The sequence below is a fragment of the Manduca sexta genome, chromosome 11 (genome assembly GCF_014839805.1).
Source record: "Manduca sexta isolate Smith_Timp_Sample1 chromosome 11, JHU_Msex_v1.0, whole genome shotgun sequence".
In the NCBI taxonomy this organism is placed as follows: Eukaryota; Metazoa; Arthropoda; class Insecta; order Lepidoptera; family Sphingidae; genus Manduca; species Manduca sexta.
This window is the reverse complement of record NC_051125.1, coordinates 11,204,872-11,230,114: the sequence shown is the minus strand read 5'-3', so window position 1 is coordinate 11,230,114 and position 25,243 is coordinate 11,204,872. Positions and strand designations below refer to the sequence as shown.

At 34.7% G+C, this 25,243-nt stretch overlaps 1 protein-coding gene across 1 annotated transcript; it reads right to left on the bottom strand.

Annotated features, from left to right (window-relative positions):
- Positions 1-809: 809 nt before the first annotated feature.
- LOC115444305 (putative odorant receptor 92a) lies at positions 810-16,548 on the bottom strand. Its single transcript, XM_030170034.2, has 9 exons — positions 16,532-16,548; positions 16,059-16,333; positions 13,528-13,680; positions 11,570-11,768; positions 9,706-9,802; positions 8,227-8,331; positions 7,384-7,472; positions 4,979-5,045; positions 810-1,000 (listed from the first exon to the last, which is right to left on the bottom strand). Exons 1-9 carry the CDS (start codon positions 16,546-16,548, stop codon positions 938-940), a joined length of 1,065 nt encoding a protein of 354 aa, XP_030025894.1. The 3' UTR covers positions 810-937.
- Between the last annotated feature and the right edge of the window lie 8,695 nt (positions 16,549-25,243).

Here is a 25,243-nt window from a genome sequence, read left to right as displayed (position 1 = left end):
TCAGTTTAATGAAGTATTCGAACCGGATACGGAACTCCAACAACCACTTAACAACCGGCCGGCAAAATAGAAAATTGTTTAAAGTAATTACGTGACATTTTCACTTGAGTTCAAAACGAAATGAAATTAAGTTTCATATCCGGAAAGCTTTTAGTTTGATTCAAAGTTTCCGCCACGTCCACAAGAGTTTGTTTAGAGGAAAAACTAGGGTTAATTACTTTGCTATGTTAATTTAAATTAGGCTACAGGGAGAAAATATACACATTTTCTCACCTATAAACATCCAGGGAATAGATTTCCTTAGATATAATATACATTGAAGTTTTATACAGATAATGTTAAGTAATTACAATGAAATTCTTACTATATAGTTAGGGAGTTGATTTTTAGGGCCGGTGGTTGAGGCAATGTAAAACATTGTTAAAAATGTTTTTATTTATACCTGAATATGATGATTCAGACCTGTGAGGAATATTGGTTATTGAAAAATTAAATCATGGAGTTTATAAATAAAAAAAAAACAATATTTCTGGCCAAGAACCGAAACCTGTTGATTTTGACAAAAAAAAATGCTTTATTTTTCACGTAGGCGAACATAGTTATGAAAGTCAATGTACATGAGAATATTTAATTATTATTTAAATAAAGTCGCTTATATAACCAAAGATATTTTATATTGGACTAAAAACTATCATTCATCCATTCAATAGTTAATGAGGCTCAAATTCTGAGAAGCAATGACATGCGCTAAACTAAAGGAGATGACTCATTTCCTTCGATTGTTTTATATATCTTTGTAAATACCTGGCAAAGGCTGGAATCCGGTTAAAAGATCTGGTGTTTTTTTTAACTCTTGAAAGAGTAAACTCTCAAATATTCAAAATGTATAGTATCATAAATATATTAAATTGTCTAACTCAATACATTTTACGTGTTATTAGTTTTCATTCTCGAACAAACTCGAAGCCAGAGAGAAATACGACCACGTGGTGCTTAACACCTGAAAAATAAAATAATTCTTAATACCCAAATAAATAACGCACACAAATAAATTAATTTATTATATACGTTATGTTATGACTACCACGTTGGCGAAGGTGTATTGCATATGCGGTACGACACTTCTCTGGGGTCCCGGGCTCGAATCCCGGGTCGGGCGAAGTGATATTGGATTTTTGTACTCAGTATCAATCTAGTTTGAAAACGTGCTATTAAAGGGCACAAATCCTGGCCCTTATAATAAAGGTGAAATATGAATGCCCTGGTTGCCTCTCTGCCTACCCCATCGAGGATAAATACATGATAAATGTTTTTATTAATAACTACCTGACTTGCTATGAATATTGAATCATCAACCGATGTATTAAACGATATTGCAGCGCGCATTCTGTATCGCTGACAGTTATTTCAAACGTGTTATGTAAAATTATTATTGTCGTTAAGTTTTCTTAATTGTCTAATGTTCCGCTCAACTTCATTATTTTTTTCTTTCATAAGAATCTTCTAATTATTGTCAATTAACACAACAAAAAGGGATTTGCGAAACTGTTCCACCCATTCACACGTGCTGCGATGACCAAGGGAATAGACATTCATTTTAATATAACTAGCTGACCTAGGAAACTTCTTATTGCCATATTTTTTCTTTTGTCTCAGTGCCACACTCACTTTTCTGAGATTTTTAAAACATTTGCTATTTTCTATAGAAACCTTCTTGCAATAATGAACACAAGAAAGGAATATTTATCCAATTTGGTGCAATCGTTTGAAAGATATGCGAGTACAAACATTTCGGTAATTCATTTTTATTTTTATATATTATTATTTATTTTATATATTATAATAATAATCATATGAGCCCATATACTGTCTCACTGCTGGGCTCGGGCCTCCTCTACTACTGAGACGGGTTAGGCCTTATAGTCCACCACACTGGCCTTGTGCAGACTGGTAGACTTCACGCACCCTTAAAATTCCTATAGAGAACTTCTCAGGTTTGCAGGTTTCCTCACGATGTTTTCCTTCACCGTTAAAGCAAGCCATAATTCACAAAGAGTACTTACATAACTTTAGAAAAGTCAGAGGTGTGTGCCCTTGGGCTTTGAACCTGCGGACATTCGTCTCGGCAGTCCGTTCCACAACCAACTAGGCTATCGCCATTGAAAATAAAAGTATTAAACGGATTTATTCGCGGTTTTTACATTATTATTGTCTCCCGACGTTTCGAAGATTTTGCAGCCTTCATGGTCAAGAGCGGGACCGTAGGCTATCGCCGTTTTATTTTATCTTATAATATTAGTATTTCTCCCCCAATCTTGTCAAGTATCGTCACAATTATTAGCATTGCAGTCTGTTTATCTTTATAACACTGCTTACTAATCTTCAAAGCCGCACTAAATCCTTGAGTGACGTAACAAAATCCAAGCAAGGATTTAGTTTTAGTTAAAATGGAAATTAATCAAGGATTAGAAAATTGACGATCAACTTACATTTCCTTGGATTTTGAGACTTAAGTATATATAGATAATGATAAAAATCCTATGAAAAATATTTACCCTGTATAGCACTGGTGAAAGGTGAGATTTTTGTAAGGGAATTCAATTTTAGCTCTTTACGTACTAAACCATAATATATCATAACACCTATTAAACAAGGGTTAATATTAAATGTAAGTATTTCTGCAAAATGATCGTAGTAAATTTAATATCACTAAATCTAACAAGTTTCAACATTAGGCAGTTACTAAATACTTTTTATATAAAAGTCATTGAAAATATAACTACCTTATGACCACGGGCATAGCTACCACCATATTAGCATTATTATATGATGCCTCTGAACTTAGGGGGCCGCGCGTCATTAAGGAAGCACCAAAAAGTGCAATGCTGCCTTGAAGGCATTTTGAAAATTATTTCTACAAGGCCCCATAAAATAAGTTTAAGCTACACAATTGCCTATGAATGGAATTTATCATCTTTTCTTTTTAGTTTCTGTGCACTGTAAATAGTCTAAATATAATAAGGGACAACTTTAATTCAATTTTACAATGTTTTTACCGGTGCCTTAAGGTTATAGCTTAAGCTTAATTCACAAGTAAAGAATTTAAATTCACGTCTAGTTAGTGATTAGTTCTCGCAGTTGAAAGAAAAACGTAAAAATAATTAATATGCATGGATATTTCGGCCTTTAAAATTTAATACGACGAAATTAACCTTAACCGAGTTTTCTGCGTCGAAGATTCTTAAACCGTTTAAGTTTTAATTATTGCTTCAAGATCTCTAGCTCCCAATGAGCTGAGTCAACAAAATTTTACGTTTTATGAACTTCGATATCTCATTTAGTGTCAATATTTGTTCTTCCAAACTCAATCAATAGAATATTTTGGTCCGAGTATCTTAAACACTCCGACAACTTTTCATTTAGATTAATAAACAAATTTTAATTGAATTTATTTGAAAATAACATTGTGAATTTGATATTGTTTTGACAACTTCGTCGTCACGGTTTTGTTTAGTAACAGTTCTTGGAAATGGACTTTGTTTATTTCGACAATTATTTTGATTGTTAAATGAATATGAATGATATTTATACAATACCGATTAAGTTTTTCATGTTTTCTGGGAAGCTTGGAACAATAATCACCTCATGACTATTTGTCAATACTCTATCAATTATGTAGCAATACACATACTAAGGGTACATTTGAAATCTGTAGTGATTATGTTATAGCGAAAGCCTAGTTGGAAGTGAAACAGACAGCTGAGACGAAAGGCTGTAGGTTCAAAACACAACACACATCTAGTTAAACTGTTAATACAGCTGAACAATATAAATAATAAAATTAAATCATCGAGTGCAACGTTACAACCTTTGACCTAAATAAAATTACATAAGATATGTTAATGACTTGAAGAATATGTCCGGATATGTCCACACATATGTTTTTTAATATCGAAACTATCCGTGTAATGGTATATTTTATATCCGCCCGGATAACGACCACCGTACATAAGGTATTAAAACCCGCCATAATGGCCTACGTAAGTGTGTCGCGTTCCGGGATCAGCCTGTGTATATCCGGCTCCAACAAGCCGGCATAATTATGTGGAATTTCGAGAGGTAATCGTCTCTCGTCAGTCGATATTTTATTTGACCCCACTCCACTTACCATCAGGTGCAGTGGGATTACCTTGCTGTGCCTCTATAAAAAAACTATTGTAGAAATATGTCTTGGTTGGCGCCTAGTATTATATGTTTTGTTTTTAACGGCTGATCCTGCAGTCAACACCGGGAGGAACCTGCGAACGGTATATTCCTCCCGGCTTAACGACTGCAGGGGCCAGGAGGAAAGTGGGAGGGATGAATTGGGAGAGGAGTGTGGGGGAAGGAAGAGGAAGCACTAGGATGGCGGAGAGGAAAAGGTGAAATGTTCAACGAGTCCCTGTCCCCCATGCGAACTTGCAACCATGGGGGTGTAGGCATCACTTTTTGTGTGCCTAGGGCTGACAAATGTCCCCCCATGTATTGCCGTGCATGCTGTATGGAGACCAAGCGCACAAGAATTGCCTCAGGGGGGGGGGGAGTATTATATGTTTATAGGTGATGATGACCACTCACCCTCTGCCTTTCCACAATCTACTGGTGGTAGGTCTCTCATATGTGACACTCTGCCTGGGTAGGTACCACCGCAAAGTCTATTTCTATCGCCAAGCAGAATGTTTAGCAATAGTTAATTATTCAATAGTTACACCATAGGTTTACCACTATAACCACAGAACTACTACAATGAATTTTCTTATACTATGTATATTTTATTAATTTTCACATATCAGGATGACGAGCGCAACGGAATGTCAAACAATACTTTGTAATTCAAGGTGTTGAATGGTGTTACTACTGTTTGTGGGTGGTCGTATCGCTTATCATCAGGCGAACGGCAAGCCCGTCGCATCATTCAAAGGAAAAACAAAATACTCACCGCTGTAAACGTGTGTAAGGCAACTGGACTGAATTTCAATGACGTGAGGCAACAAGGCTTTTGAGATCTGAAAACACATATTTTTAATAAAAGGTTGTTGTATTTTACACATATTGACGATTATTGATCTCTGCTCTTTATTTTAAATACGAATGTGATTTTTAATTGTACAAGTTTATATATAAATAGATATAGTTTCAATTGCATTGCATATTCCGTGCCTTTTACATACGTATTCAGTTTTACACCTACAAACACAAAAAAATTTACGAGGATAACGGGGCCGGGACATAATGAGGTTAGGAATTTCATAGTTTTCTTTAGTTTAATTTTGCTCATCAGACAGCCATCTCGTATCAATTCGGATACCAATCACAGTGCCTCATGCTATCTTATGTCATCGCACTGAGAAGGCTTTAGAATGGAAAGCACTGAGAAACTGACATTTTATCATAGCAGCAGCATTTTGCTCGTAACTTCGCCCGCGTGATCAATATTTTCCGGGATACATTAACGAATTTTAGTTTTCCGGGAAAATGTAGCATTTAGGACTATTGTAGTTTCCTGTAAAAGTAGCACTCAAGACTTATGTAGTTTCCTATTACTGAAAAAATTTCAAGATCAGTTTAGTAGTTCCTGATTTGATTTCAAACAATTAAACAAACTCTTAATGAAATGAAATGAAATGATTTATTTGAATCTGTAAAATGTTATACGTTAGATTGCGTCAATATTAACTAGCTTAGTTTTATATATTAGTATATTATAGATTGTTATGTAGTCTATAGTAAGTAACGTTGTTAATACGTTACTTACGTTCCAAGCATATTGTCAGCTCGTTTAAGACATGCCTTGTAGATTATAATCAGGCTGATCAATTATGCTCATTTCAAAGGCCATTAACGAATCGGATAAGTAGGTAGGTTTCAAGATTTTTATTTTTTTTTTTAAACTCCTAACACATTTTTTATGTTTTATTCCTTATGTCTTAGAACTTAAGAAAGATTATCCTAACTTGGAACAAATATTTGCAGATAACTCTAATCTTGGTTCTAATAAAATACTCAATGCGAGATATATCAATAATTTCATCCTTTAGCTCAATATCTTTCCAAAATGAATGTTAATCCACGAGACTCATTGAATTGGTAGCAATGTACGGTATATTAAAAAATATATGAAACTGTTGTCCTTTCAACCTTCATGATAGCAATGAAGTATAAAATCCAAATAGATTCTAATATAGATCAGGAAATACTTTTTCCCCGGAATGCGACATATAAAATAAATAAGGTATAGATTTACGAACATACTAAATATATTTTTTTTATGACGCCCTCGCTAATCTATGTTTCTGCCATATATAACATATAAACGTCGTGCTATCACTATCATTGTTTAGGAATTGAAAAAGATAGCACAGTGATCAAAATAAAGGACAGGAAAGCGTACATTTTTAGTGTCATCTTAAAAGGAAATAAAATTATGAGAATCCAAAAAACGTAGGTCTTTAAAAGAAAATGATTAATTTGGCGTTCGTTTTTAAGAGTTCTCTCCAAGTATATATAAAATATATTAGTTAAATTTGTTGTCGATTAAAAACTGTCTTTAGACATCTTTATGCGTATACCACATACATATAATGCGTAATTACATGTTTTCATAATCTTGCGGAAATCTTTCGTTTGACATTACCGGACTCAACAAACTAAAGTCATGTCCATTTTGTAAACCAGCAACGCGCCCACAAACCATTTGTATGGGCGTAAGTGATTAATAATAATAATAATAATATCAGCCCTGTATTATATACTTGCCCACTGCTGAGCACGGGCCTCCTCTACTACTGAGAGGGATTAGGCCTTAGTCCACCACGCTGGCCTAGTGCGGGTTGGTAGACTTCACACACCTTCGAAATTCCTATAGAGAACTTCTCACATGTGCAGGTTTCCTCACGATGTTTTCCTTCACCGTTAAAGCGAACGATAAATTCACAAAGAATACACACATGATTTTTAGAAAAGTCAGAGGTGTGTGCCCTTGGGATTTGAACCTGCGGACATCCGTCTCGGCAGTCCGTTCCACACCCAACTAGGCTATCGCTGTCGTCAGTGATTGCCTTTTCATTATTCTCCCATTGGCTGTAGCAACTTGCAGTCCATATAGGCTATGGCCTGGGAGTCATAGGTTCAAATCCTAGATCCAACAGTTTACATGGGTTAATAACACTATTTGTTTGTTTTGGATCACTTAGAATGGTTTGTCATGCAGACCAATATTCACCATGTTCAGGCGTTGAAACGATCCTGACCGCCTGCTAGCAGATTTGATAAAGGTCGTAGGAACTTCCAGGATGCAGGCCGCTTCTAACAATAATGCATGGTAATATTAAGCAATATTCTTACCGCCGTATAATGAACCATATTGACATCTGGTACTGTTTGTTGGCCACGTACCAGAGGCTGTGATACGCTGACTCTGCCATTCCAGCACTCCGGAATGAAAAAGGCAAAATAATGTTTTTAGATGAATTATATCCTAATTTTGAACACTAATCTAGGCAAAGATTAGACGTTTTAACTTATAGCGATATTTTGACAATGGTATCAATGGACATTGGATAATTCTTTTTTTTTATTCGTGTATGGCAAAGTGCACCTAATGGTAACTGGAGTGAGCTTCAATAGAATGTTGAGTGACGAGCGATGATTACCCCTCGGCAGTAAACACAATTATGCCGGCCTGTTGGAACCGGATATACACAGGCTGCTCCCGGAACGAGACACACTTACATGGACCACTATGACGGGTTTTAACGCCTTATGTACGGTGGTCGCTATCCGGGCGGATATCAAATATATCCTACCATCAGCAAGTGGCATAGCAAGCATATATATTGGACTTAAACATAACGTTTTTACTCCTTATTTGTTACATTGACGTTGGGGCCCTAGCTTTATAAATATGAAATAAACACACAACATCACGCATTTTATCCCCGAAGGGGTATGCAGAGCCGCAACCATGGCACCCACTTTTCACCAAGTGTGTTCCGTCCCACGATGTGATAGGGGGCGAGCCTATCGCCATATCGGGCACAAATTCCAGACTCCGGGCTGATACTGAGCAGAAAAACCCAAATATCACTTTGCCCGACCCGGGATTCAAACCCAGGATCTCAGAGCGCTGCCGTACCGCGCATGCAGTACAACTACGCCACCGAGGCAGTCAAATATGAAATAAATTACCGCATTTATCAGCATTTCCGCGTAATAACACAAATTGAAAATTGGTAATATTAGTGCCATTACAGCCATAAAATTATTGGCCATGTCCACGGGTCCTCGGGCAACCTGAAATGAAACCGGGTTAATAGGCCAAGGTAAATGAATACTTATGTTTATATAAACAGAGTCACTCTTACATTGTATTACTAAATGAAACCACGTATTCGTCTCTACCTCTTCTAACATTTTACCAAAAAAAACTATCATAAATTTAAAAAAAAAATGTACTTTAGTGCATATATGTTGTGTGTAAGTGTATTTCTGACTGAAAGTATGACGTTGCTGTTTCTAAGAATTTCCTTAGAGCATGTAAAATTAAAATTACTTTCTATTCATATTTATTTTTTACGAAACATCTATGGTTATATTATGGTTTTATTTATTAACGCAATGTCAAAATTACCCTGTATTTAGCTCTATAGTTTCATTTATGTTGTAATAAGTATGTTATGACACGAACAAATTTCTGTTCACTATTAGCTCAGTATATATTTTTGGCTAAGAATAGTAGAAATACCTTATTATATGGGAAATATCTAACATAGCAAATTGTTATACCTCTGCTTATCCCTCAAATTAAGGACACAATTCGGATCATGGATGGACATAAAGTCGACAATCTTATATCTACAATATCTTATATAACCCTTTTTACATGTCGTTTTGAATAGTAAACAATATTATTTTCCTTGTATATTTGAAAAGCTAACAAATGCTCGGTTGAGAGAATTCTTACACCACGAGCGTGTCAGTAGTTTTCATTGTAAATTGCTCACCAAGCTTATGTAATGGCTAGAGCAGTGTGTCTTTTCTTTTGGATTTTCACATACATCGCTATATTTTAATAAACTTTTCATCTTGCAAAAATGAATGTTCGGTAAAATCCTTGCAAAGACTGACTACGTATGAGTGAGATATTATAGTCAACTTTTAGAATTATTAAAGGGCCACCAGCGATATCGAGACTGAACCTTATTGGTAGTGGTTTTACGGTCCATAAATGATATGCTGCGGACACAAGCATAAGATTGAGGAGGGTAGGATCCCAAACGAGCAGGTTACCCCCTTAATGGAAAATAGCTTGCCCTCAAACAGAAGCTACGTCAAGCTAAACTTTACGAAAGAATAGTATGAAATGCATCGCCCTAGTTAGTTAAAAATGACTCCTGTCTCGATTATAAAATAAAAAAAAATCCATAACGCGTTTATCCCCGAAGGGGTAGGCAGAGTTGCAAAGGCATTCACTTTTTGTCTGACGATAGGAACGCGCCTATTGCCATATCGAATACAAATTCCAGGCTCCAGACATTCTGAGCAAAAAAAACTCAAATTCACTGTCCCGACCCGGGATTCGAACCCCAGATTTCAGAGCGGTAGTCAATATATCTCCACAATTGTAGTTGTACATTACACACGCAAACTAAAAAGAAGAGTACTTACCTTAGTAGCAAATGCGAAGAAGCAAACCGTAATAGTGACAGAAGATAGGTTGACAAATATCATTTTGTTGAATATTTCATTTAGTTGTTCCGAGAACCTGTACGTGAATTAGATTAACGAATAAGTTAAAACTATTTTTTTGGATTTTATAGCGGTTTTATTATTTCGGGGGTCAGTACCCAATAACCATGAAGGCTGCAAAATCTTCGAAACGTTGAAAGAAAATTATAATATAAAAAAAACGCAATAAAATCCAAAAAAAATAGTTTATCTCAATGTCTAACATTCGCGTAAAGACAAGAAATCATTGACGAATTAAGTTACGATATTGTATATTTCTATTGTGAATATCACGAAAATGTGTTTCGAAGAAAACTATTTTTATTATAAACTAGGTTTTGCTTGCGACTTCGCCCGCATGAAATCCCATCATCTTCTGCCTTTGGTAGTCTACTGCCGAAATAGATTTCCAAAATAACCTTACGACCTTCCTTCGACCCCCCTGTAACCTTTATGTTGTTGTCTGTCCACCTAGAAGGTGGGCATCCAGCGCTCGCTGATACGTGATCTCCATTTGTGAACTATTTTGCTTCATCTGTTAACACTTTTACGAGCTTTGCTCTACCTACTGCTGTACCAGAATGAAAGTACAACTATATAATTTTCTGGGATAAAGAATCAGTATGTTAAGAGATTTCTGTGTTCACTTTTAACATCATTATTAAATTGAAACATTTATATTAATAAGATACTATATTTATTTTTATATTACAAATATGAAATTCACGATAGTTAGAACGGAATACTGAGACGTAGGTAGTCAGATTCATAACCCAAGATACCTCTGACTTCGAAGCTACGTCTATATTTTTGGCCATACCATCTATTAGAAAAGATTCTAACAACTGCTATAGCAGAAGATAGCTTCTATACAACCTGGCTATTTCTTCACCAACACAACTAAATATCAGCATAACATAACCACAATACATTTACAATCGACATAAACGAATTGCCATACTAATAGAATAGATATACGAAACGTTCGCGAAGTAAACAGATCATATAACAATAATTCAATTTGCCAGCTCTATATTGCATTGGCGAGATCAAAGGCGCCTTGCGTGCCATTTCCTTCCGTTTCTACAATCGTATGTAAATATAGTAGAGTTCGACGGGTTCCTTGGCGCGTATATCGCTTTTTATGTATTCTGTGGCAACGCGTTTAATTTAAACCGTCCGGATAAAATATAACTATAAATATGTAAAGGAATTTGGACAAAGATATTATTGCTATGACTTCCAAAGGAATAAGCTAGTTTTAATATGAAGCAGTATGTACCTAGATAAAAGAAACATAAGAAAAGCGTGTTTTATAATATGCATTTTCCATAAATGTAAATGATACATGTTATTTTGCATTTACTTATAATATATATTATATTGGCTATGTCATATTTATATTATTAATTAACTTCTTCGACTATCTAGATTTCGATTTCGTAATTTTTTTCGTTATCATATTTTAATATACTTAATATAATATTTTGCTCTGAATTATATTTTGTCCACTAATGAAAACTACGTGAAAATCTATTCAGTAATTTTGGACATGTGATTTAAAAAACAAATAGAATAGAATTCTAAAAATAGCTAATTTGTGTTTTGTTGCTCTTTTTTAGTCGCCCACTTTTTGCATTACTTTTCTTTCAATACACAGACACACCGGGTTTTGCTGTTTTCTTATATGTATAGATAATATAACATGTATGATGCTCTACTTTAAAAAAGTGACATCTAGCGGCATAACATAAAATACTATTGTTTTGATCTTTATCGGAGTTTTACTTAAGTATGAACTTACTTGATCAATTTTTGATGTTTCACCACAATGTCATGGAGTTCGATATTACTACTGTCTGGTAATATACCGAACCTTCCATTTCCAACTGGTTTCACGTTGAGCAAATCCTCCCTCAATAAACAAAACTCGGTGCTCAGATGCGAACACAATGATATCAAGAGAAACTCTGTGCCTAAATACGAGTAGACGATGCGAAACACTGAAACGAAAATTAAAAATGTTTATACCACTGTTACGTGGTAGGTCCCTTAAAAGTGTAGGTAGTATAATGGGCCTACCAAGTACATTACACAGGGCCCTGTATTCAACAATCTCAGTAGGTATCACCGGATTATATATTTATGTCGCCAGACAGCAATATGACAGTGATGTCATGTACCGGCATAAAGCATAATCACTCATCCTTACGAGACTTTTGCTGGTTATAGAATAAACTAGCTTTTGCCCGCGGCTCCGCCCGCGTTATAAAGTTTTTCAGGCTAAAGTTTTCCGTTATAAAAGTAGTAGTTTCCCGGGAGCCTATGTTCTTCCCAGGGTCTCAAACTGTCTCCATACCAAATTTCATCTTAATACGTTGGGTAGTTTTTAAGTTTAACACGTTCAGACAGACAGATGCAGCGGGGGACTTTGTTTTATAATATAATTTTTAGAACTTTTTAAGCGGAACAATCCCGTCATACATCATTGTTGCATAACTTTAACCGTTTACGTAGCACAGGCAACGGAAGCTCTCAAAACTAATAATTTTCCCCGTTTTTGCAACATGTTTCATTACTGCTCCGCTCCTATTGGGTATAGCGTGATGATATATAGCCTATAGCACTCCACAAACAAAGGGCTATCCAATACAAAAAGAATTTTTCGGATTGGACCGGTAGTTTCTGAGATTAGCGCGTTCAAACAAACAAACAAACTCTTCAGCTTTATATAATAGTATAGATTATTTTATATCAGCCCGGATAGCGACCACCGTCTATGAGTTGTTAAAACCCGCCATAGTGGCCCACGTGTGTCGCGTTCTCGGATCAGCCTAAGTATAGCCGGTTCCAACAGGCCGGCATAATTATGTCGACTGTCGAGGGGAGATCATCTCTCGTCAGTGGACATTCTATTGGACCCCACTCCACTTACCATCAGGTGCAGTGGGTTCACTTTGTCGTACCCGAATAAAAAGACTTAACTTCTTTGCTCGATGTAAGATAGTAAAGTATTCTAAAAGAGTCCTGCATTATTCAGTGGCTTAAGATACGTGCAACTATCGATCTTAGCTTAGCAGTTACAGAGGCCATTGTGGCTAGCATAGATAAAAAAAGTAAAACCTACTGCTGTAAGTCTCAAACAAGTAGACAGCGATGTAAGTTGGCCAGTCCGCAGAAGGATCAAATGGAAACGAGCATGCAAAAGGAAGGGCCAATCCAAATTCTTGGTCTAGGATATACTTGCGAAATATCGTCTCAAACAATGGAGCGAGGATGTATTGCCATGAGCCTATTATGTTCATCCAGTAGAAAGCTAAAATAATAGATTAAGTAGAAGGTGTATATTATCTGCAATACGCAAAAGATTACCTCATTTATAAAATTTCATGTCACCTAAAATCCAAAAAAAAAAATGTCTCCAATTTGAAAATAATTATGGATGATAAATATTACGAAAATATCCTGATACATAAAAGTTACTTGTGATCATATTATGTTTATTAGTTGCCCTCACGCAACAAACAGTTGCCCTAGCCATTTTGGATGCCACTTAATTGGTAAACAGTTGCTAATTACAACCTATATTTAAACATCGTCCCTTTGATATATGAGGAAATATGTCTAAGATCCCTACAAAGAGTGAAAGTAGACTATGGTACATACACATATCTACATTAAAAAACCAACAAAACAATGTTTTACAAACTATTATCACAACAGTGTTAGTGTTCGATTCACGCCACAAACATTTCTATTTACCGCCGTAGCAAAAGTTTAACTTCTTCAACAGTAAATTCTTTTTGTTCAACTGCCTCGTAGTTAGATTGTCCGTCCTCCACGTTTCTCCAAGTTGTAGTACCAGAGCCCTTATCTCTCCCTTGTGGATGATCACTATTATTGCTTTTAGTATTGCTAAAAATTAAATAATTATTAACTGTATTTTCTTATACTTACAGTCTCTTTCACAATGTTATAATTTTTCCATCAATTAATATTGTACAGCTATTTTCCAGTCATCATTAAAAAATATTAATAGAATTTATAACGTCGTAATCAAGTTAAAAATATTACATGAATAAAATAGACTAAATGTTAATTTTTGTATCAAATTTACGTGATGGGCCCCTTTTATGAAAATTTAAATATCGTTCCCAAAATAAACAGTAGTATCTGTATGCTATATATTTGGAAGTTAACAGCGTGTCTTGTATTTGGGCTATTTTTATAATAAAAAATAAATAATTATTTAATTAAATTGGAAAACATCTTTACCATCATATTTATTTCTTACCAATTAGGTACCTAAACTTGCGAAGAAGGACTTATCTAATGATGCTAAGCGCACGAATTTCCCTTGAATAGACTTGCAGTACAACGCGTTAAAGTGTGAATAGAAACCTTACATCAAAAGGTCACATTTTCTAAACATTAACAATTTCAAAACATATTTGATCTTCCTAAAATCAAGGAAGTAATTAAATTTACATCAAAGACTGATTGACGTACCATATCAGACTAATTTAATTAATTGGCAAGTTTCAATAGTAACTACGCGTGTAACCAAATGTACTTTCTGTGTGCTATTAATTCTGGAGCTTCGGATTCTAATTGTTACGGCTTTGTTTTCACCATATTTTCTAAGGTAAAGCCTTGTTTGGTTTAATCTGGTTTATCTACAGTATGAATGGGCCGGCTTGACTACCGCCACATGGGACGGATGTGACGGTTTTAATCCATTTTGTGTAGTGAAGTTACCGGACGCAATACGATGCATAAAGTTGATAGTTTTATTTCTATTTCTACAAAAACAAAATTTACCATCAATACCTAAGATATTATGAATCTTGTTCTGATTGCTGGTAGTCAAAAAACATGGGAACGTCTAATAGGGGACCGTCCTGTTTTTGATTTTGTTCATTATTCTATATGTAATGGTTAATAATACGAAAAAGAAACCCTCCTGCGAAAACTGCATTAAAATTGGTTAAACAATGAGCCAGTAATTCATATTATTTCAAATATTACTATGTGCCGAAGTGGGAATATCGCTTCATCTCTTTCTTTCGCACGCGTCGTAATGCCCGACGACGTCACACATGGGTATTGTGCTTCTTTTCTGTTTTTTTGTTACTTACCCCTTCTACTGAAATTGAAAGACTTATAACTTATTGATTTTTTACCGGATTTAAATAATTCTTTCTGTGTTATAATTTATATAACGTAAATATTTGATAATAATAAAGAACAAAAATGAGTCCGGTCCCCTGTTGGATTGCTCTTTTGTCAGCTGCGCAATTAAACAAATTCACAACCAAAATTCCTGACACTACTTGAAATAAATGAATATGTTTTCCATAGCCCGTTTCACTTTCAGCAGTTTTTCATTCGACGAAGCATTTTCCCGGGATTTGTTCCATATTCCGGAACGCCGGTACGAGACCGTTTGTGCGTACGGATGCAAATACCTCTCCTTGGAATTTTCGAGTAAATATTTTGCCGTATGAAAAAGCCTTAATGCTTCACGAGGATCTGAAGCAATTATTTTCCGGTATTTTTGTTAAATACGCGGAATGATACGGTAACGATGTCGGTTTACATCTTTTTGATATTCTGAGCTGTTTTTTACGGTTATAGATGTTTATTTTCCTTGTAAATTATTGTAGTCAGTTTTTAGCATTTACCCGATTATATTGAAGTACTAAAACATACTTTGCAACTATATTTGTTGAAGTTTAGCCAATGCTGCCGATATATTACTCAGGGAATGGATACGCTAAATATTAAAAAAAAAAATTAAGAAGAAACTTATAGGGCCTTTAGCTATCAACGAATCAATCAATCTGGACTATTGAAACGCGATAAAAACAACACATTATGCCTAAATATACAATAAGCCATATAGTTGTATCTGACGCACAGCGGCCCGATCTATTACGAGCTAAGTACGCAAAAAGGTGCCTCTCAACATAGTTGTATCTGAGCTTGCCCGTTAATGCTGCAGACAAAATTAACTACAGCGTTTTGTATGGCCATGACAATGTATCATGTAAGCCCATCACACCTAATGGTAACTGAAGCAGGGACCAGATAATGTCGACTGACCAAAGAATATTACCCCTTATCTGCTTGGCTTCTTTATTTAATACTCTATAAAAAAAAATATTTATCGAATTGAGTGAAAGTTTACAGCACTCAGCCTAATCACTTACATCTAACAATATAATCTAACTTTAAATTTAACAATATTAAGACAGCAATAACAATAAAATATATGCATCTTTTTAACTTACCTTGAGTGCAAACGACAAACACCGGCACAACGTACGCCAGTTCAAACAACTCCATTTGCCCCAGAAATATCTTCAAGGCATACACCGTCAGGGAGGAGTAGTAAGCGACCACGCACGATATGATATAAGAGTACCGCCAATATTTCTTAAAGTACGATGAATTACCATGAAAGAAGCCGATGTTACACCGTGCTAGCAGATCAAAACAAGCTATGAGAGGTTTCAAATAATCCCCTGGAAGGTGTGATAGTTCCATTTCTAACTCTTGATGTTGTCTGTAAGCGTTAGTAAAATGAGTACACGTAATTGTGAATGTAGTTAGTAAAAACACGGCTGTCTGCTAAGACATACATAAAAATTAATATGATCTACCAAACGTACAAGTATTTCAAGAGGATATTAATTATAGTAGCGAACACATAACTGAAGAAGCTAATTTAATAATTAAATTATGATAAAAATTCTTCTTTTACCTATTTTTATAAGTCATCAATTTCGTCCACCAAGTTTAGATTAGATAGTATAGTTTAGGACATCCTCAGCCCAGAACGTTAGTAGTGGTAAAGGTGATGCAAAACACCGTCTCATTGCAAATGGCACCTCATGTTTTATATTGTTGCGTATAAAAGAGAATAGTAAACAACACAACGCCCTTTTATCGAACACAATTTTTATTTATTACGTGACAAATTACACACTACATTCTGTTTCAATTTCTTTAAACCTTTTTCTTTAAATTGCATAGGGCAGCACTTCCCAAAGTATGGGTCGCGTGCGAATGTTACTTGGGACCCGATAAATAGGACGATACAAGGACAACCTGGCTAGCTGGATGACTAATGACTGACATTAAAGTAAATGAAGTTGACGTTAATGCTGAAGCTATTATGATAATGAGCGTCATGAAGGCCAAGCTGCTGAAGCTGTAATGATAAAAACAGGAAACAATTAATATACGCATGTCATTGTACGAGTACAACACTTATTTTCTTTTTTAAAAAGTCTGTCATTCGTGAAGTAATGCCCCATTTTCTACAAGACAGCCAAAAGTTGAGTCCACGAATCTCCAGTTTTTATTTGGTGGGTAGTGGTCTACTTAACTTTGGAAACCAGTGTTATAGTATACCTACTAAATAAATAACTTCCGTTCTCTTTGATCAACTATGGCCTGTTATTACATGTATTTATATATTATACCATTCCGGTAAACTGTTTTGTTAGAAATAACAGTGCTATAAGTAAGTTTGAAATCATTTCTTTATTTTATTTTATTATTTTTAATAACTTATTTGATTGAGCATTCAAATTTTTCGAGGTGTAAATGCATACTTGCAAAATTAGCCGTCTCACGCTAGGACCTTGGGTTATTTAGCATGGGTGACATTGGCCATAAAGAATTTTATAAGAACATTAATATAAGGATCCTCTATCATCCTAGTCAAGGCACTTCCAAGTTTTGCCAGATCATTACCTGCTGACAATTGTCGCTAGGTCATCCATACAGCCGACTCTTTCTTTCTTACTTTGACTTTCCAATGCGAAGCAGTTACTTTCCAAAATATTCTTGTCTTATGAAGACTAATGTAGTTTCATTACGGCTCGTGTTCACTTTGTGAAGTCAAGGCGCATCGAGCGAAGCGCATCGCTTCAGTTCCCGGTGATCTATCGCGCCTTTCAGTGTATGAGTTCTTAGCATAAGAAAAAGTGCTTCGGTCAATGTAACAAAAAAAAACCCTTAAATTTTATACATATACAAAGGCATGTTATATCTTAAAATATTGAATTTACGTGTGAATATTTCAACATATAAGTAATAATCGAAAAGCGCTATTACTTTTATTAAAACTACAAAGAACAAAGGACGCCATTAAGTGATTATTTTGGCGTACCGTCTAGCAATTTTGCTAAAATGCACCACAGTTTCAAACAAACGTTAAACTACAACGTAAACACAGAAACCTTAAACCCATACCAAGAAACAATACCTCAATAATGTATTTTACGTCATAAAACAATAACTGTTGCCATCATATGAATGGTTGAAGCATCCGCAATCGCGATACATAACAATTTGAATAACACTACCAGTTTAGCCTGACACCTCATTATAGAAAGAAATAAATAACATCTCCTTGATATTTGCATCGTGTAGTGGCAATCAGGGGGGTTAAGTTATGCTGGATGTCATGGTAATATTGCAGCAAGGAAATAAAAACAAAGGGGCGATGATTTGGTGCAAAATGTTGAGATGAGCGGGTTATTTTTTATTTACCTGTAGACTAAGCATTATTTTATTAACTAAGTGATTTGAATTAACGTAATGAAATGACCATTGTATAGGTCAAAAAAAGGATTCGTAGAACGTTTTGCTCACATCTACAAAATATTATATAGAAAAAAAAAATGCGCCATAAAATAATTAAAAAGAAATTCAAAACTATTACATAATATAAATTATTGTAGCTCCAAAATCTATTGTTCCTGTCAAGAATTAACTTTATTGAGTGATGACTGATCATTGAATGAAGAAAACTGAAATCGCAAAGGTAATTAAAAAATTGCTGCCTTTAACAATTTACTTTAAAAATTCAAGATCTTTTTTTTTAAATTGCAATAACAGTGTAATCTTCTTTGTCCTATCTTTATACCAATATAGGGTCGGCGACCGCAATTTTTCAAGCCAAAAGTGTGTATTTAATGTACCAAATGATAAAAAACCGAGCATTCTCAAGAAGAATATCCTAAATAACCATTATCTATTGCCCAGGCATGCCCGATAGGAGGCTCCAGACTTAAAAATATCTACCAATAACTTCAAAAACATTTCGATTTATCTCGGCTACTTTCTGTTATAATCATCTTTGACGACACAGTAACACCTAATCAAGAATTACTTCGCTAATTATTTCTTAGAAAATACGAGCGCTGTCGCTCGACGAAGCGTAATTACATCATTTTATATTGACACACAAGAAAATAATAATTTTATTTCTATTTTATCGTTTATGTCGTATTCTAATATATCAAACGAAAATGTTCCATAGGACCACGTACACATCGCTTCGTATTTATTAAATTGAGGTGACTTGTGACAAACATGATGAAAGTAAAAATCAATATGTAGAAAAAGAAGACAACTAGTAATCGACATTTACGTGTATTGCTTTAGTTTGAATTGGAACAATTACGTTTTCATATTGTACGTCCTAATGGTAAATTTATCATCTACATATATTTTGCAACAAAGTCCGCTTTTCTGCCTGTCTATATATTCTCGCTTTTCAAAATGTACTGAACGGATTTTTATGAAATTTGGTATCGGAAAAGTTTAAGACCCTGTGAAGGTTATAGGCTACTTTCTATTCCGGGAAAATATATAGCGGGAATTTTATCCCGGAGAACTCCATTACGCGGGCGACGCCGCGAGCAAAAGCAAAAGCTAGTATTTTAATATTTGGGCGTGATCCATTTTGTCAGCGGTTAGCATTGTTGCTATTACGAAACTTAATATCTACTATTTTTGAGATGTCAAAACAGAGCAATGTGATACTATAATTATGCTTACTGTTGTTAGGATGTGCTCGTCAAGCTCAGCCTTGGAGTGCTAATGGTAAAGACATTGTATTCACCATCGAACGATTTACTCCTCATTTATTTTATAAAAAGAAAGAAGAGAAAACTGAATGAAAAATCGCTAGTTTCCCCACCTTGGACGTGCCCTGACGCCGTTGTTCCAATGTATTCAGATAAAATCCGCAAACTCGGCAGCTTCGAAATGGTTATCATTAAGTCTGACGCAGGAACACAACTCGGGCATCAAAATATTCACGGTCTCCGCCGTAAAGTGGAGAAAATTGTTCTTTATTGTTACAGTCAGTCTTCTGAAAACGGGATGCATCAAAAGTACCCACATAACATACTAAAATTTATTAAACCTTATCTCAGATTCGAAGTCAGGCCTAGACTGGCAATATGTAAAAAAACTAAACATGTTTAATGCACGCTTCCCTTTTATGTTAACTGGAACTTTATCAATATCATTTTCAACTTATGTGATACTTTGATTTGACTCGTCGTAACAGTCTCTCATTTTAAAATTATATTGATACATTGAGTACGTAGTTAAGTTCATGGCGTGACCTCTGAAGTTAGGTAGAAATTCTACAAATGCTGGTGGTAGGATATATTTTATATCCGCCCGGATAGCGACCACCGTACACAAGGTGTTAAATCCCGCCATAGTGGCCCACGTAAGTGTGTCACGTTCCGAGTCCAGCCAACGTTAATCCGGTTCTAACAGGCCGGCATAATTATGCCGTCTGCTAAGGGGTAATCATCTCTCGTCAGTCTACATTCTATTGGACCCTACTAGAGTTAAGTTAACATCAGGTGCAGTAGACCAGTTTACTACGCCTGTATAAAAAAATATATGAAAGTTTTTGTGAAATGGATACCTATTTGTTAAACAATCAAGCATACACCGTTGATGAAGGACGTACAGACGGACAAGGGCTTGAATCAACATAAAAAGGCCAAATGTTTATTTATGAAAAAGACGTTTACGCTGACAGAGCAACAGAGCTGGTAACCTATAAAAATAGAAGAATTATGATGGAGGTAAATAATGCAAATAAAATTCCACGCCGACGGAACTGCTAGTACAGGCAGAAACTAATAATAGCCAGTATAAATCTTTTGTATTTGTTGGAGAATATAGAAGAGTTTTGTGTTACAAAATTAAATCGTGTACAAATATTTATAGTCACTTTATGAAAACTTTTGTTATCCAAATTCAATAATAGCAACTATGCCGTGATACAATCTCAATTTGTAAGCGTTGACGCTAATTACAAAGGTAGTGATAAATTGGTTAACAAAATATATTTATTCATTACGTGTTTTAGATATCAAAGTGGATTTTATACACCAAATTCCTAATTCCTAATGTGTATTCCATACATATTACCATTCAATACTATACTAGCTTTTGCTTGCGGATTCCAGGAAAAAAGTCGTAGTTCTTCCCAGGGTCAAAATTCGTCATTGAAATCCGTTTGGTAGTTTTTGAGGTAATCGTGTTACGACAGACGTGGTGGCCGACAAAGTTTTGTTATGTAAGAAAAGTCAATATTATAATGCAGAAAGTTTTTAAACATGTTTGAATGTTCAGATGTTTCTTAAAAGCAAATCAAGCCACACATCGACAAATTGGAATACAAATTGTCCCACCAACCAAGAGTTTGGTTAAAATATACGCAATTTTTTATCGCGGACCTATGGAACTTTTATATCTGTTAAGATATTAAATTGTAAGCTTCAATATTTACACAGTATTGTTTTAACATTGTCATACATATTTGTAGTACTTCACGCTGCAATTGAGCATAGAAATAGACAAATTTATATTTACCTAGGCGGACTCACTTAAATAATAGATTAATAAAACATCGTTTGAAAAAACACGAACCACATTAAGCCCTCCTGTCAATCTCTTTATCAGTATTAAAATGCTAGTTCAAACACCTCAGCAAAAATTCAACAAATAAAACATTTATATGTTTAAGAAATAATTTAAGCCGATTCCAAGTTAAGGTTGTTGATTGTAAAGGTTCATCCGTCTATATCAAGCTTATTCGTAGGTATATTAAAAATCAGACACTCTCCCACGTTTTCAGTAGAATTGTTTTGTAATAAGTACCATTGTCAGGTAAACGAACTATAAATTATTTTCAAATATTATATCATGAAACCGTTTTCAATAGTAATTTTCTAAAAAATTCACGTAAATAAAATTTACATGTAAATAAATATTAAAAATTGCATTAAAAATTAGTATAAGATGATAAAATAGATAAAATTAAAATACAGTATTAATACAATATTTATATATACTGTCCTACATAGTTTAAATTTACTCTAAAATAAAAAAAAACCATACTCACCTGTTTTAAAAAAAGTATTTTTAAAACAGGTGAGTATGGTGTCTGTTAAAAAATATATAAAATCAAGTACCTACAGATTTGTGACGTCATAGATATTTTGCTCATGTGAGTGACAGAGACAACGATATCAATAATAAAAATCAATCGCCTCTTTATATTGTGCCTTATTTCTTTTATAATAATATAAATATAATCATGTTTCATTTTGCGTATGTAACCCTATTCTTAACAACTAGTATTCTTAAGCAACAAATTGCCCAGCGTTTGTTACTGTTGGAGTGTTTGTACATAATATATTTTGATATCATTGTCTCCGTAGCGATACTAAAATGTTATTTCTACAAACAGTACTTTCAATACATTAGCCATCACTTAGTAAACTAAAGCAATGGAATATATCAACCAACATTTGAGATGTATGTCAATACAAACCAAATGTATTAACGTGGCAATGTAAATACATTCCCGAAGTCAAAATACCACATGAAAGGACCCTAAATGAAAGGGACGTTAAACAAAAATACAAACGTACATCGGCAGAATGTCGATGGACCTTTAGCGTTAATAATTTACTCTATTTCGAAAATTTATTAATGGAAAGGTGCTTGAAGGTCACTCATGCGAGTCTGTTTAGGTGTAGGTGCATTGTCTATTTCAGCAAGCAGTGTTAGTCAAGCAATATCGTGTTCTATGTTGAGGTTATACCAAGCATCTATGATGCTTTGTCTATTTCGCGAGGCAGATTTAGCCAAGCAATATATTGTGCTGTTACATTGTGTCAATTATAATTTTTTACAGGGTCATATTGAAATTGCCTTATTAAATGAAATCACGTTCCTCTTCTTGAAAATAAAACTTTGCAATCAATTCCTCGAACCGTAAATGAAAATAAAAAAGGATACATTATGAACAAAATAAATGTCAATAAAAAGTAATTTTCAGCCATAAAATACACTCACGCATACACAATAGTCGCTTTGAATTGCAAAATGATTAAAAAATCAGAAAATCTAAAAAATAAAGAGGGATTTTTGTTGAAAATATTCTTTATTCATGGATGGTTTTTGGAAGAATGTTAACAGAAATAAAGACATATTGTTTCATTTATTAACACAATGTCATACCGACTCTGTATAAAATTTTATAAAAATACGTAACATCATTAACAACTAAGTGTAGAGAAATAAACTTCTTAAAAAAAATAATAACGATTTTGTTCGAGAAAACGTTCGTAAATAAACTGCAATAAATGTTATAAGACCATAAACCTTTGTTCTACAAACGCTATTGTCAAGACCCGATACAAGTATAGCATGGAATCCTATATAGCAACACGAAAAGAAAAAGAAAGTTGACCAACTCCGTTATGACGAAAACAGCATTATTTTGGGAAATGGAAAAAATATATAATATTTCACTTATTTCGCTGTCACGGAGAGCGGAATTAATAAATCACTTTTGTTTCAAGCCTCTCGGAATGAAAGTTGTAAGGGAGACGAGACAAAGAGGGGCTATTTCCGATGATCTATCAAAACACCCGGCCAGTACAGACGACGACAAAAGCTTTTAGAAAATATTTATTTTGTTCAACCGAAAAACACAAGAGCCAGTCACAACTGCACTTCCCATTAACAGTGGCTGTATTCAGTTATTGAAATGACAGTCCTCAGTCGCACATAATTAGTTATTACACGATAATACAGGAGTAGGTATCTTATGCTCAATTACATTAGCTATATGAAAAAAAGTTCTTGCACACCATTGTTTATTGATAAAAACGGGGCCACTACTTCTTTTCGGGGTAAAACAAATAGCATTTATATTTATATTCTCTTTCATTTCAATAACACAAAGTTAAATTTAGCGATATGTGATATATTCTGATGGTACAATTTTTTAAAGCTTATTCCAATGATTGGTTTGACATGTTTGCTATATAACTTCCATGAATTGATGCAGTGGTGTATTATTGCATAACAAGCTTCTATTATTGATAAATGAATATAATGATTCAAACGGCCTTTTTATATTGAGTTTTAATGTTAATCGAACTTGTACACGATAGGAGGATTTATAAGACGAATGAAGATGGAAGAGTCGGTAGGGGTCGAACGCACCGAACCTTCGAATATCAGATATCTGCCATTCTTAGTAAAGACCAGGTCAAAAGTACCCTGAACCGGCGACAATACATGAAAAGATTGATGAAGGTGGAGAAAGCGAGAGAAATATGACAGAATCGTGCAAAGTGCAGTCTCATTATAAGCGATTAATTTACTTATCATAAACACAGATGCAATATACTTTAAGAGTAATACGCGAACATTTGATATGCAACAATTTGATGTTCTGGTAATGCATCTGTTTGATATTGAGGTTATCAAATATATCTTTTCTTGATGATTCTCTGATCGTTTGTACGTGCCCATAATATGAATTGAAATTTGTAAAATTGGTGGTAATTAAATAAACGGTGGTGATAAAAAAAACTGGTGGTAGATCTCTTATACGCGAGAATCCGCCTGGGTGGGTACCACCGCGATGTCTATTTCTGTCGGCAAGCAACAGTGTGTAGTTACTGTTGTGTTCCGGTTTGAAGGACAATGTAGCCAGTATAACTACTGGACATAGTGTAATATCTCATGTCTCAGGATGGCGAGCGCAGTAGAATACCAAACAATACTTTGTAATTCAAGATGTTATATGGTATTTCTGCTGTATATTGGCAGTCGTATCACTTACCATCAGGCGAACGGTGAGCTCGTCTAGTCATTGCAAGCAATAAAAAAATCCTTCATATACTTGCCATCAAAGACCAATACACCCAGATTTTAAGTTAGAATATTTAAATACGGAGGAAATGGTTTATCTATTTTATACATAATATATTATCAGCCCTGTATTATATATTGTCCCACTGCTGGATACGGACCTCCTCTACTACTTAGAAGGATTAATCCTTAGTCCACCACGCTGGCCTAGTTCGGATTAGTACACTCTAAATTCCTATCCTATCTTTTAAAGAATGTGTAAAAGGATTTCACAGGTCACGTGTTTCGTCAATGATACGCTACTTTACTGAAGTTTGCCAGTAACTTGCATACCGGGTGCTAAGCGTTTAAGTTTCTCTATGATTTTACACGAACTGCGTACTTTAGTCGAGAGCACTTTGAGTCTGCATCAAGCCGTTGACGAGTGTGCCTAAAGAATTTGAGAATAAATGGATGTACTAAAGTATCATAT